Source organism: Podarcis cretensis (assembly GCF_951804945.1).
Source record: "Podarcis cretensis genome assembly, chromosome: 10".
In the NCBI taxonomy this organism is placed as follows: Eukaryota; Metazoa; Chordata; class Lepidosauria; order Squamata; family Lacertidae; genus Podarcis; species Podarcis cretensis.
The window spans coordinates 19058170-19071950 of NC_137179.1; the positions used below are offsets into that span (position 1 = coordinate 19058170).

Here is a 13781-nt window from a genome sequence, read left to right on the forward strand (position 1 = left end):
AGACTGCATTTTCAGTTTTATTTAAGGCTCACTACCATAGAGATAATTATTATTCAGTTTTTTTCTTCACACAAAGATCATGGTGGCTTTCAGTGCTTATTCTTCCAGAAGATGACCCTTATGATGAGTAAGATAGTAAAGGTGAGAGCTGCATTTTACAACTGTATTGGTATGGACCAAATACAAGTAATAAAAGCTTTGTTAAATTTCCTGAGTTTGCAAAGATTAGTCAAGATTAGTGTGTTGGGATTAAGACTCAAAACCTCTGAACATACTGTTAGTTATTATTATTTTGGGGGGACGATGACGACACTATTTGTTCTTGTCCTTGAGTTGAAACAAAATAAAAAAAAAATCCTTCCAGTAGCACCTTGGAGACCAACTAAGTTTGTTATTGGTATGAGCTTTCATGTGCATGCACATGAAAGCTCATACCAATAACAAACTTAGTTGGTCTCCAAGGTGCTACTGGAAGGAATTGTTTTATTTTGTTTCGACTATGGCAGATCAACACGGTTACCTACCTGTAACTTGTCCTTGAGTGATAGACATAATTCAATTAAAAAAACCAAAACCCTTTTTACTTAACACATTGTGTTACAGGCTTTTCATGTTCATTCAGACTTCAAAGTGCCAGTAAATTTTAGTTGACTATAACTAAATGAGCATTATTACATAAAAGGTAAATTCTGATTTTTTTGAATGGTGGTACCAAGCCTAAGTGGTTGGTACTGAGAATGAGGTTGGGGGGACTTGTTGAAGGGAGCAAGAGGCTTCTGTGTGGTTGATGGCGAAAAAGTTGGAAGAATGAAGGCCCTAAGTAGGAATATAACTAGGCATAAGAGGGAGGAGGGCAAGGCCCTAGGCAAGGAACAGTTGGGACATGAGTTACCCACATGGAGTATAACAAAAATGGTAACCACAAAGAGAGATGACAGGATTGAACAGCAACCCCCAGATGGGCCTCTGCAGGACCTAAGAGCTAAGGGGTTTCTTACTAGTACAGGCTCAGCCTTTCAACATCAGCTGGTACTTCCTCCTGAAATAGGAACTACATCAGGAACTATCATGGTAAGGTTTGACTTGACTCCTATGGTGTACACATTTATCTCTGGACTGAAGATACAGCATCATGGTTTATTAACTACTTGCAGCCACAGGTAAGGAAGCTCACCTTGGGTGTCCCAGGCAGACGGAGCAAGTCCTTTCTACTATAGAGCATTTGACCTGATCTGTCCTAGTGAGTGACTACAGCAAGGCACTGGAAAGCTGACCAAATACAAGGGCCCATTGACAAAACTCTTTGTACAAACAATACACATCGCAAAGGCACAACACATGTTGTATAGTATACTAAAGATCTAAAGATTTCAACTTTCACACTTCAATAATGGATCCGATGTTCCATCTTCTCTCTTGTCCATTCCAATATTCATATTCTCTTCCTTTTTCTTGCATCCTCATGTCCTACCCTTTGCCTCTCTTATTAAGATTTCAAATGTAAGAGTTATACCACAGCAAATAAGTTGCAAACAACCACTAAAGCCCCAGTGATGTCATTACCCTTTTATCTGTTGTGTCAGTTCTTGTCTTCCAAAGTAACAGGAGTGAACACTTTGTTGACAGAGAAGCACATATGTTTCCTCAATTTTATCCTCTTTGTACACGCAGTGTTTAAATGGAAGTTCCTTTAATCAACATCTGCCACAGTATTTTCATTTTACCATGTAAATGAGTCTGAACTGCTCCTGCCTTCTAAGCTAATTCCTCTTCCCCCTCATTAACTTACCTCTCAGCTCACCCGCTCCCTGGCATTCTTCAGCATGATACTTACTCTTCACCATCATGTTGAATAGTTTTAACACCATACACAAACACAAAGACATGGCAAAGAAAGACTCCAAAGGGGCGTGAGATCACTAATGAGCATGAATTAAATCATTCCCCCCTCCCAAATAAAGGGAGTGCCAATTCAACTCCCAGGTTGTAAAATTAAAACTTTGGCCCTATCACAATTGCTGTAGGTTTCCTACATAATTGACTTAGAACAAAGGATCTGATCAATGCAACAATATATTTAACAAGACAATAAATCAGGCAGAATGCAGAAAAGTTGGAAAGCTATTTCTTCCCTTAAGTTACTATTAATCTTCTCCAAATCCTCATTTGCTTTATCAAACATTGTAGGTAACTGGGGGCACCCAACAATCTTGCAGCAATATCAGCAGCATGGTTCATCGTGCTCAAATCCTGCAGAAAAGTGATTTGAGTGATTTGTCACTTTTAAAAAGAGAACCTCTGGATTGTTTTGCTTTATAGCAAAAGTTTTTTCTAATTGCAAATATTAGCTGCCATGGTTAAACTGTACTGCTAAAGTATAATGGCAACATTCCCTCTTACAACATGAATCATGCTGCTGCTTGCATATAAATCCAATCACATGCTCTGGGAGTGTATTCTCACAACGACACAAAACAGTAACAAGTTAACAGATTAAAAAAAATAAAAAATACAAATAAGTAGGAAAACATTTACATGCAGAGGCCACATTAGAAAGGGAAAGGAAAGACACCCAAACCTCATGAATCACACAGAAGCAAGATGCAAGAGTGACCATGGGAAACTTTTCTACTGGTAAAGAAAGCTGATTCTCACCGTTCTGAACAAAATGGCTGAACTAAGAGCATCTGATTGGCTATGCCCAAATACCCTCCTCCTCATCCTATTGGTTGAGAGAAGACAAGGGGGAAAAGCCCCAGAGCAGCATGGGAATGAAATAAAGACTCGATTAGTATTTAAACCACACAAAAGAAAAACGTTCTAGTGGGAGAAAAAATAGCCACTAATTCCTTGTATCTTCTACTCTGTTATCTTCAAATACCCTGAATCACTGTAAGTATTCTTAGGTGATATAGTTAATTTTTGAACATTAAAATATGCTGAAGGCACATCTGACTGGTAATTGTGGCTGAACTCTACATGTGACAGTTTGCCTTCATCTCATATGATCACTACCTTCTGCTGCAATCATATTTCACGTGAAGGAAATGCCCCTTCGCCTCCTTTCAGTGTGCAAAAGAAATATCCTTTTATTCCCCAGGAAAGTCAGAACTGCAGAGCAATGTTTTAATCTGCAACATCAATGCTGCTGCATCATGAGAAATGTTATGACTGACATCTCCAAATAGTAGATTGAAAGTTTCCAACTACTGATAGCCTCAAATGGCTTTCAGGCAGGACTCTCAGTTCCCTATTGCAGGTTTGAGAAACACGTCCCCTTGGCAAATAAATAAATAAAGCAGGATACAATGATTCCTTTGGTGGCTGTACTTTGAAATAAATACCTTCTTAAATATCTTAAGGGCTGTCAAATGGAAGATGGAGCAAGCTTGTTTTCCTCTGCTGCAGAGGTTGGGACCTGAACCATGAACCAATGGATTCAAGTTATAAGAAAGGCGATTCTGACTAAATGTTAGGAAGAAATTTCTGACAGTAAGAGCTGTTCAATAATGGAATGGACTCCCTCGAAGGTGGTGGACTCTCCTTCCCGGGAGGTTTTTAAGCAGAGGTTGGATGGCCACCTGCCCGGGATGCTTTAGTTGTGATTCCTGCATTGCAGGGGTTGGACTAGATGACCCTTGGATTCTAATTTTAGAAAATGGTGGGGAGAGAAAAATTAAGAGTGACCCTTCCTTCATTTTTTTCCTTTGTGTCCTTCAAAGGAAAGCACACACAACATACCAAGCCTCCCTAAGCTCCCCTCCCCTTTAATATCACCTTTGGAAGTGGCTGAAGTATAATTTTTGCATCAGTGGGCAATTTCAAGCATTTTTCAACACACATTTTTCCTTTCTCCCCATAATCATTGCACAACATAGTCATATTTTTATATAAATGGGATGCCTCTGTGCTGGTTTTAGAATTACAAGAGGGTGCAGATGTGTGAGGTATTCACTTTATCAAGCTAGATGGTAACCAGATAAGGTTTATTATTATTTTTAACTAAGTTAGTGAATGCTGCAGTACTGGCGAGAGCTTTCTAGTTAGGAGGTCCTCTTGCACTGAATAAGGGTTTTGCTAAGCATCTTGTTAGTTTCCAAGCACGTCTCAGTTCAGCCAGCGACATCTGAAGTTAAATTGTGCATAGGAAATGGTAAATTGATTCTCTTTTAGGACAAGCTTCATTGAGCATGTACAGGAACAGCCTATGATCATTTAGCGCACAGGCTGGGATTTCCTCGCATGGATGCAGCCACCCTTACAAACAAGCAATAAGGCCACAGATTTGAGCACACAGGTCTCCATAGAAAGAAGCAATCTGAAATAACTGTTCACTTGAGTTATACTAAGAATGATATGCCACCAAACCTCTGCTAGACCAGTCCTTCTGCAATAATGAAATCTAATGATTTGCTAACAGGAATTCCAATTTAATACCAGAGCAAGGAAATCCATGTCATAAATCAGAACAAGCTAATTCTTTTAATTCCCTTTTGGAAAAGCTGCTTCTGGTCCTAGATATACAAATCAGTACACACCAGTAAAGGATCACTGTAAAAAGAAAAACAGCAGGGTTCTTACCTGATCTGGAGAGGGTTTATGGTTAGTTTGGTTGGAATGAGATGACGATTTGAGGTGATCATCCTCATAGTTATCTGCCATCAATTTCATGCGATTTTGAGTCTGCAAAGGAGACATAAGAATACTGAGTTTTCAGGGTTTTATTTATAAAAGAGATTTACACAATGTATTAAATATAACAAGAGAACTGGAGTATAAATTTCCTATTATATACAGATAATCATATGAAATAATATCTAATTCCAATTTCAAGTGATTTCGGACACGACTGGCCCGTACGGACCTTTTTTAAGGGAAAAACCATTTTTGTATGGACAAGCCATTTGACATATCTGCTAAAAGCAAATCACTGATAAAAAATTAAACTATAAGAATATGGTAAGTATATGAGCATATGGAGATGTATCCCCTTTTTGTAGGCCTTGTGCCAAGTCACCAAGATGTTAAGACTTTTAAAAGGCATTTGAAATGTATGTAAGGCCAGAAGAAGCCCTGGAGGGTGAATGACTTGGCAAAGAGGAAGCAAAATGGAAAGGGCAGCTAATAAGGACAAGAGGCTGCTAACAGGCCAGAACCCCCCAAGTGGGAGGAATAAAGTCAAGGGTTTTCTGACAGGAAGTGTTTGTTTGTTGGGTGGAGGGACAGTGGTTGAATGTGGGGGCGGAATGAAGCTGAAGAACCACCAAATCCTAGGACTAAGATCTGATAGCAGTAAGTAAAGATGCCACATCTAAATGCCAGTTGCTAGAGAGTGCTGTTGAACTCAGGTGCGCACGTGGGGGTGGGGAAGGAAGTGGCTAACTGGATGCGGGAGGGGGCTGGATGTTTTCCGGCATCTGCCCACATTCCCTATTCACCCTGGTGAGTCCCAGGGCTTCTATCTCCACTTTGGGCAGCATGACAAAGTGGCAGCTGTGAGCCAGTCGGGGCGGCACTGCCTGCGCGTCCCTGGCATGGTGGCACCAGGATGCAGCAGCAGCACCGGAGTGTGGAGAGGAGGAAAAGGCGGCTACTCTCGGCTGTGCTCCTAGTCACTGGACGCTGAGCTGGGCAGACTGGAGTCTGTGTGCAGTGCGAGCGCCCCAAGACCCCACTCAGGAATGCAGCACCCACACTGCCTCATCTGGACCTCACTTGGGGTTGGGCTTGGGATGGTGAGAGGGAGGGAAGGCAAGGGGGCAGGAAGGTCAACCTGCCCAGCATACTTCTCTCCCTCCAAACACCGCCTCTCTGCGCGCTGGGGGAAAGTCGCCACCTTCCTAGTCTCCCTACTCCGGAGTCACTTACATTCCAAGGAGTCACCCAACTCCCAGCAGAGGAAAAGGAAGGGAAGGAAGCAGCGGCAGTCACTGCTGGGGCCAAGCCACTCGCTCAAAACGGAACTGTGCACTCAAATCGGAGCATGTTCGGCTTCCAAAAAAAAGTTTGAAAACTGGAACACTCATTTCCGGGTTTGAAGTGTTTGGAACAAGATATGATGTGGCAACACCAAGATAAGACTGGATAGAATTATGAACTTTGTTCGGACTGATTGGGACTGATCTGGACATTAACGCAGTAATAAGAAGATGATCTGAATTCCCCTTTGGATCTTGAAGTATGGGTTCCCCCAACAAAATTTAAAAATTTGGCTTTGTAATTCGGAATTTATATGATGTGATTTAATTTGATGTGATTGGCCAGTTAATAAAAATTATTTAAAAAAAAATAAAATGAAGTGTTTGGGTTCCAAGTAGTTTGAGAACTAAGCTGTTTGAAAACCGAGGTACCACTGTATGCGTCTATTGTGAAGTCTCCAGGAGTCTAACATAGTAATCATCAGAAGTGATGTGTTCTTTTGATCTTGAATTACAGCTTGTTGCATCACCAGCCACTTAACCATTGTGAAATAAAAACAGCACTGTGATAAACATTCTCAGACTTCAGTCCTTGTTTACAGAGCTGGAAAAAACACCTGCCCTACCTTTTGCCTTAAACTCTTAGATGTGGTGGTATAATGTCCAAAATCACACACCACACATCTCCAAAGGGGTTAGCTATGAGCAAGTCTTTTAAAACAGATGCAGCTGGGGAAAAGACCAAGTGACTTTACATTAAATGTAGGAATGTGATATTTCACGCTCTTGCAAAATATGTGACTGGAATGGTGATGTGGGAAATAATTCTGGCCATAATTGTTTAGAAAACTGTTCAAGAGGGCTCCAGAACACTATAAGGAAACATGAGAACTATTTTACTGGAAGTCCCAACTTGTGGCATGACACAAACATCAAGTAATTTCAGTCTCCAAACCTAGAATCCAAAGGCTGACACACAAATATATTTATAAACAAAGGAAAGAAGCAATATATAACTTTGAATTGAGTATTTGCTGTTTTATTAATTTATGCTAACCGGTCAATAATAATGTTACAATGGAAAATAAAAGTTACAAGGATACCTAAATTTCGTGATTTTTTTGAGAAACCAGATGTTACTTATTTTTATAAACTGTACTGTGCCATCTCAGACAGCAACCCCCTAGATCTCCAGGAGGAGAGAGACCACTCAATGCATTTTTCCAAGCAATTTCTCATTGGAAAAAAAAGTTCAGAAAGGGTGACAAAACTCACCCATTCTCCAAATTGCATTATTGCCTTGAAATTGGAAACACCCAGTCAATCAGGACAGTATTACTGTATTTGCCACAATGTGCACAAACTGTCTTATTCCAGACCAACACCCAGCAATAATCCACAGCACACACACTTTAAAACACTTTCCTCAAGTTTACTCTGACTGGTGACCCTGGAATATTCAGAATTCATTCAGGATGCTTTCATCGTCTCACATTGCTCCTGCCGTTCTGTTCCGAGAGACAGGAGCTTAGCCAACACGCCACTTTAGAGACTGGATGGGAAGCAGCAGAAGGAGCAGGGGCAGAGAACCATGATAAGATGATTTGGTTTCTACACTGTGGAAAAAATGACTTCATTTTTTTTTTTTTGCAGGGCAGCACACCTTACTCCCTTTCTGCCTCCACTCAGCCTCTAACATTGCTTGCTTCCCCCTAACCCTTCTTAACCTGTTTATTCTCCCTCCCAGTCTCTACCCTGACTATTTCTATCCCATTCACCCCTTGTTGACTTCTTCTCCCTATGTATCAAGCCTGTCTATGTGCCACCTGTGTTTTGCCTACTGTGACCCTAGCTCCACCTGCTGTTAGATGCCTTGCCCTGCCCTTCACCCTAGCAGCAGCAGTGGGCAGCTGCTACCACTGCCTATGTTTTATAGCAGGATAAGTCTTTGTTGGTTTTATGCACATAATATCACATTTTAAACCTTGTAAAATTGCTAGGATGCTTTCTTGTCTTCTTTTTTTAAATAAACTGCTGAAGTAAGGGTCTCTAAAAGACACATGGCAAGAAGATCTAAACAAAACTAAAATTAATGATGTGTCAGTAAAGTTGTCTATAATTTCAATTTCCTCATCTGGATTTTCTAGCACTAAGTAAATTACTTTAATGAAAATAGGCAATTTGGATCGAAAACATGAGTTATTCTTCCAACTATACTGAAAAGTACAAGCTCAACTCTCAGGTAGAAGTTATAAGATACAGTTCAGCTGTCAAACATACTTCAGTGATAGGCAGCATATACAAAAATATGGGCCATTGCTGCAGCTACACTGCCGTGTATCTAAATTTACATCTAATATGAGGTAAAGCAATAATGTAAGAAGAGAACAAAAATTTATAGTAATTGCTTAATAGGCACCTAAGGAATATCATCTGTGCTAAGGTACTGAAGGGAGCTGGGGAATTCATGATTAAAATATATAAATCTCAGTTCAATTACACCTCCACTGGATAGTTTATTTATTTATTTCTATTTATTTATTTGAAGTACTTACAGGCTGCCTTACAAGGCAAATCCTCCGTAACGCAGCTTACAAAATATAATTAGCTTCATATACATACTAGGAACATTGTGTTTCCAAATTATGTACAATACAATTTATGTACAAGGCTTTTAGTTTTCACCCATCCAGGTGCGGACTTTGGTAATATAGTGCCCTAAGCAAGAACAAATGTTTGGTGCCCCCCTCCAAATATTTCTTAGTTTTGGTACAGGTGCTTTTTAAATGGATCTTCTCAGTAGGTACCCATAGAAACATAGGGTATATTAGTAGTAGTATTTTGCACTCCCTTGGCTCGGTGCCCGGGGGCGGGGATCACCTGCACCACCCTAAATCAGGTGCTGCACCCATCACCCTGTGATCCATTCTGGCGTGCCTATCCACCAAAGCTGTTTCCAGCCTATATACCAATTTTCCTAACCCTGGTTTTGTCTCATCAACAACAGATGTTAACTAGCCGAACAGGGACTATCAGCTGGAACTGCCTCTAGGTCTGATGGAAGAGTGCTGGATGTTCCTTCCTCTGCACAGTTTGGAACAAGCCACTTCAAACACAGTTTATCATCCACGCAGCCGATGAGCTATGTGTGGACTGGACTGTCCCAAGAACCTAGGGCTCATCCAGACTTTCTTTGGTGCTGAGCTTTCCAGGCAACTTTAAAACCTGGAGATGTCTAGAAAAATGGCACAAAAGGAAGCCTGGATGAGCCCTTAAGTTTTGCTTCTTGTGACTACAAAAACAGTGGGTTTATTAAATACCTTACAGGCAAAATACATGTACATTTGGTTCAGTGCACCACAAGTTTGGTTTAGGTCAAGATTTACCATCCATTTGTAAAATAAAGGTAAAGGGACCCCTGACCATTAGGTCCAGTCGTGACCGACTCTGGGGTTGTGGCCCTCATCTCGCTTTATTGGCCGAGGGAGCCGGCATACAGCTTCCGGGTCATGTGGCATGACTAAGCCGCTTCTGGCGAACCAGAGCAGCGCACAGAAACGCCGTTTACCTTTCCGCTGGAGCGATCCCTATTTATCTACTTGCACTTTAGCGTGCTTTCGAACTGCTAGGTTGGCAGGAGCTGGGACCGAGCAATGGGAGCTCACCCCCTCACGGGGATTCAAACCGCCGATCTTCTGATCGGCCAGTCCTAGGCTCTGTGGTTTAACCCACAGCGCCACCCGCGTCCCTAGTATTTGTAAAATAGAATCACATTAACCAACATTCCAGTTCATGGAGTTATGAAGGGTTTCATTCCAGTTTTGCAAACTTGAAAAGTGCAGTTTAAACGTCCAATAGTTGAAGCTTCAAGGGCAGTCTAGTTTCTCTAATGGCAATGTCATTGGCAACACTGGACAAAGTAATAGTTTCTCAAAGGCAATGTGAAAAGAAGTTTATCATAAAAGCTCAATGAAGTGGTTTCAAACAATTACAATTTTACATCACCACTTCTATTGCACAAAAAAAAGATGGTGCCTGGCTCTCCTTTCATCTATTTGTGGGTGAATTATTCAGATTCCAGTAAGAGGGCGCACACACACTGCCATCTAATTGTTTTGACAATAATTGCAGCTATACAACCTTCTTTTAGGCAGCTAGGAATTCTTTCAGTAGCTATTGAACTGCCTGAAATGGCAACAAATCTAAGGTGCTCAACACTCACAGATTCACCAGAGCTTTTGTTTGTGTGTGTTACCATATGACCCAGAAATCTGCTTGCACCTTCAAAGGGTTATATGTAGGCTGAAAATACTATCATCCCCCTCCTAGCCCGCCATCCCAATTCTAGGAACTGTTCCTAGGAAGGGAAAAAAATGCTTACCAATAGATGTAAATTCCTGGATTCTAAAGTGATGGGGGCTGCTCAGTGTCAGCTTAACACAGGCTGTCTGCAAGAGCCTAGGAACAGTTCTGGGTGCACACATGAATGCGCCTGTGTCTGCATCATATAAACACTGCTGATAGCAACATTATTTAAAGAAACAAAACTATTTGAGCCTGCTATTACTTTTGGCAGAGTAATAATCAAAGTTGGCTGAAGAAGAAGAAGAAGGAGGAGGAGGAGGAGGAGTACAGTCCTCCCTCACTTCTTCCCTTAGCATTTCCAAGTGCCTTCACAATATTTTTCTGGAGTAACACAGTAAACCTAATTTCTGGAGTAGCATGCAAGGCAGCGGCAGCCATATTAAATTGGTTGCTTACAGATCTACCTTAGAAAGACAACTAGTGATGGTCTTGTGTGCAGAGTGAGCACAGTTTTCACTGTCTTCACTGTGCTTTTGACTCATGTATTTATCAGTGATTCAGAATCATGATATCATTCACACCAGTCTCCCAAATACTTCAGGTGGGCTGTCCACTTTTTTCAAAAAAGCACTGATTGCAATTTTATTGTGTTTCACATTTGCTTGGTACGTAAAACACACACAAGCTTTTTACACCACAACTTCTACAAATATACACCATGCACAGCCAGCTTCTGCCTCAAACACATAGGAACAGGTTTTCCTAAGCTGGATCTGAGTAGACACAGTTGCACATGACAAGTACCCTTCAACAGTGGCTTTACAACTTGGAAGTACATATGCTTGCACATGTCCTGAAATTTTAAAGGTATTTTCTTAATGTTGCTAGTTCTTGCTGGTTAACACAAGGCTGAACAACACACACACACACACAACACTAACTGGCAGATAATTCCTCTTTTCATACATTTACTGAGGGAAGGCTACAAACAAAATAGCTTAGCTAAATTACACCAGGGATGAGGAACCTGTGGCCCTCCAGATGTTGTTCAACTACAACTCCCATCATCTTGGACCACTGGCTGTGCTGGCTGGGCTTGATGGGAGTTGGGGTCCAACAGCCTCTCCACTCCTCATCTATACTATTAACATATCTTGTTCATTGGCTGAGTGTCCATTTACATGGTGACCGTATATATAGTCACACAAAGAGGCACAGATAATTCCCGACCACCTTCTCTGTCACTTGTATATAATAAAAGGGTTACTATACAATTTGAACAGTAGCTGACTAGTAAATGTCTTGTAGACATTTGTACTGGTAAATGACTTTCATTTAGTGCCAATCTCTTATTTATTCTATACCAGTTAATTGTCCGTAACATTTTGTGGAGAGGATATGTGGTCTTTTGAAAGTCACTTGTTCTCAGGCATTCCCTTCATCCTTACCCACCTCTTTCCTGAATACATATCTTAGTTTGAGAGGGAAGCAAGGGGAAGGCTATTACAGTATACCTAAGAAACATTGCCCCCTTCCTAATGCCCATCATTACCATAAGTAGGGCAAAAGCAAAATCCCCATATAGAAGGACTCTTAGTGCTAGTACCTGAGGCAAGCTACAATTTTTATCTTCCAGTCCAAATTGTGTCCCAGATTTTCCTTATTTTATTATGTTGCACAGTTATGATTGAGAGCCATCCCAATTTGGATTAAATTTCTTAGTGTGACACTCAGGTGTGATGGAACCCTTGGAACTGGCTTTTATATAACACTGACAACATATACAAGCAAAGGACATGGAAAATAGTGTTGAAGCAGGACTTCCGGGTTGGCGCTATCGCCGAATGGCGGACTCCCTCCGAGCTCCGGAGGGAGCCTGCTCGGCAGGGGCTGGGTCCTGCCGCGCCGGCGATGCGGGGGCCCTCAAAAACCATGGGCGCTGAAACCCATGGACATGGTGACTCGGCGGGCACCGTTTGCGCCCCCCCGACCCACGAAGGAGCCTTTTTAAAGGCTCCGGAGTGGGGGACGGGGGGGTGGTGTGGTGCTATGAGTATTCCGCTTCCCCTGCCGAGTGAAGCCGCATGCCATTTGACGGAGAGCGCTGACTTCTTCTATTGAAAATTTGGACTAAAAAGAATAACCCGTGAGTAATTGGGAAATCGGATTTAAAAGGGAAAAAAAATTAAATTTGGAACGAGCGGGGGAGGTGCAAAAAGGAAGTCCGTCTCCCCCCTGTTGTAGAGGACATAAAGCAAGATTTGACAACTAAGATCGAGAGAAGGGTTTATTTTTTATTGATAAAGTTATTAATTTCACGATGGAAAATTACAAGATTGAGCCGGAGGAGAAAAGTGGAATGTGTGAGCTAAAATGTAAACCCCCCCCCCCAGGAACCGGGAGCGATCAGTGAGAGCGCCTGGTGAGGAGATATAGAGGCTTTGACAGCTGTCAAAGTAGCTGTCAAAGTTGAAGAATAAAAAGAGAACTTTGTTACGATGACTTTGCCGGTTATATTTGTTACAATTTGGATATAAATTGTTGAAAACAAGGGATAACAAGCTACTCTGACTTTTGGGTGTGATTTGGAAAGAAACTGAGTTACCATAATCCCTCTAGAGGGGGCTTTGGGACATTACAAGAATTGCTGTAAGTGGAAAAATACGCATGGAATTGGACAGGACTTTTTATCTCCTGGGAAAACTGCAGAAATGAAACATTATTTTGTCTACAGAGGTCTCTACACTAAAGGAGACAATAGATCTATCTATTGAAGAATGGAAGGGACTTGACGCAAGTTTTTGTTCCTGAACAAATAAAGCCTCTGTAGAGGAACTAGAAGCTTTTGGAATTAGAACGTTTTTGCAGTGGAACAGGGAAAGAAACCAGAGGAAAGTGAGGAAAGTGAACAACAAGAATTGGACAAAGCTGGAAGTGGGAACATTTGAGACATCCAGATTTAAAAGGTCTAAGAAATAAAAAAATTGAGTTTTACTCTTAAATATAGAGATCTGGATGGAAAAAAGAATGGACCTTCTTGAGATAGAGTCATTCCAAGATTGGGTGTTCGAAACTAAAGACTACCAAAAAGATGGCAAAGACTATTAAAAAGACGGCAAAGTGGAGCGGAGAGAGATTTGGACATAGATGTGGGATCTCCAGGCCGACAGCAGATATTGATGGACATTGGGGATCATAACCGGGAAAGGGGGGAGGGAAATTTGGAATCCAAAGGGTGTAAAATTATATTTTGTTCTTTACTTCTTATTTCATTCTGTTCTGCATATTAAAGAGGGGAATTCGTGGAAGGGAACAGGGGTCGATTTTAGGGGGAAAAATATTTTTAATATTGGGTCAATGATAATAAGTTCAAAATTTGGGGTAAGAACTTGCTGAATTAATTTAAGAGAATTGGAATATAAGAGGGGGTGAGGTGGGGAAGTCCGGGAAAAATGTTAACGAAAATAAGGTTTAAGTAAATGTTCTTTTCCTTTCTTTTTCTTTTTTCTGTTATATCTGGAAATTTCAATAAATATTATTTAAAAAAAAAAAAAAAGG

General features: G+C 41.2%; 1 protein-coding gene across 12 annotated transcripts in view; it reads right to left on the reverse strand.

Annotated features, from left to right (window-relative positions):
- Positions 1-13781, reverse strand: part of ERC1 (ELKS/RAB6-interacting/CAST family member 1) — a 178889-nt gene that overhangs the window by 24414 nt on the left and 140694 nt on the right. For 9 of the 12 annotated variants that reach the window (XM_079992268.1, XM_079992274.1, XM_079992264.1 and 6 more), the window contains one exon: positions 4582-4683. In XM_079992268.1, the coding sequence (XP_079848394.1) occupies positions 4582-4683 (102 nt within the window). Of the gene's footprint in view, positions 1-2655; positions 2723-4581; positions 4684-13781 lie in introns of all 12 variants that reach the window. The other 3 variants (XM_079992266.1, XM_079992267.1, XM_079992275.1) reach the window with 1 other exon arrangement.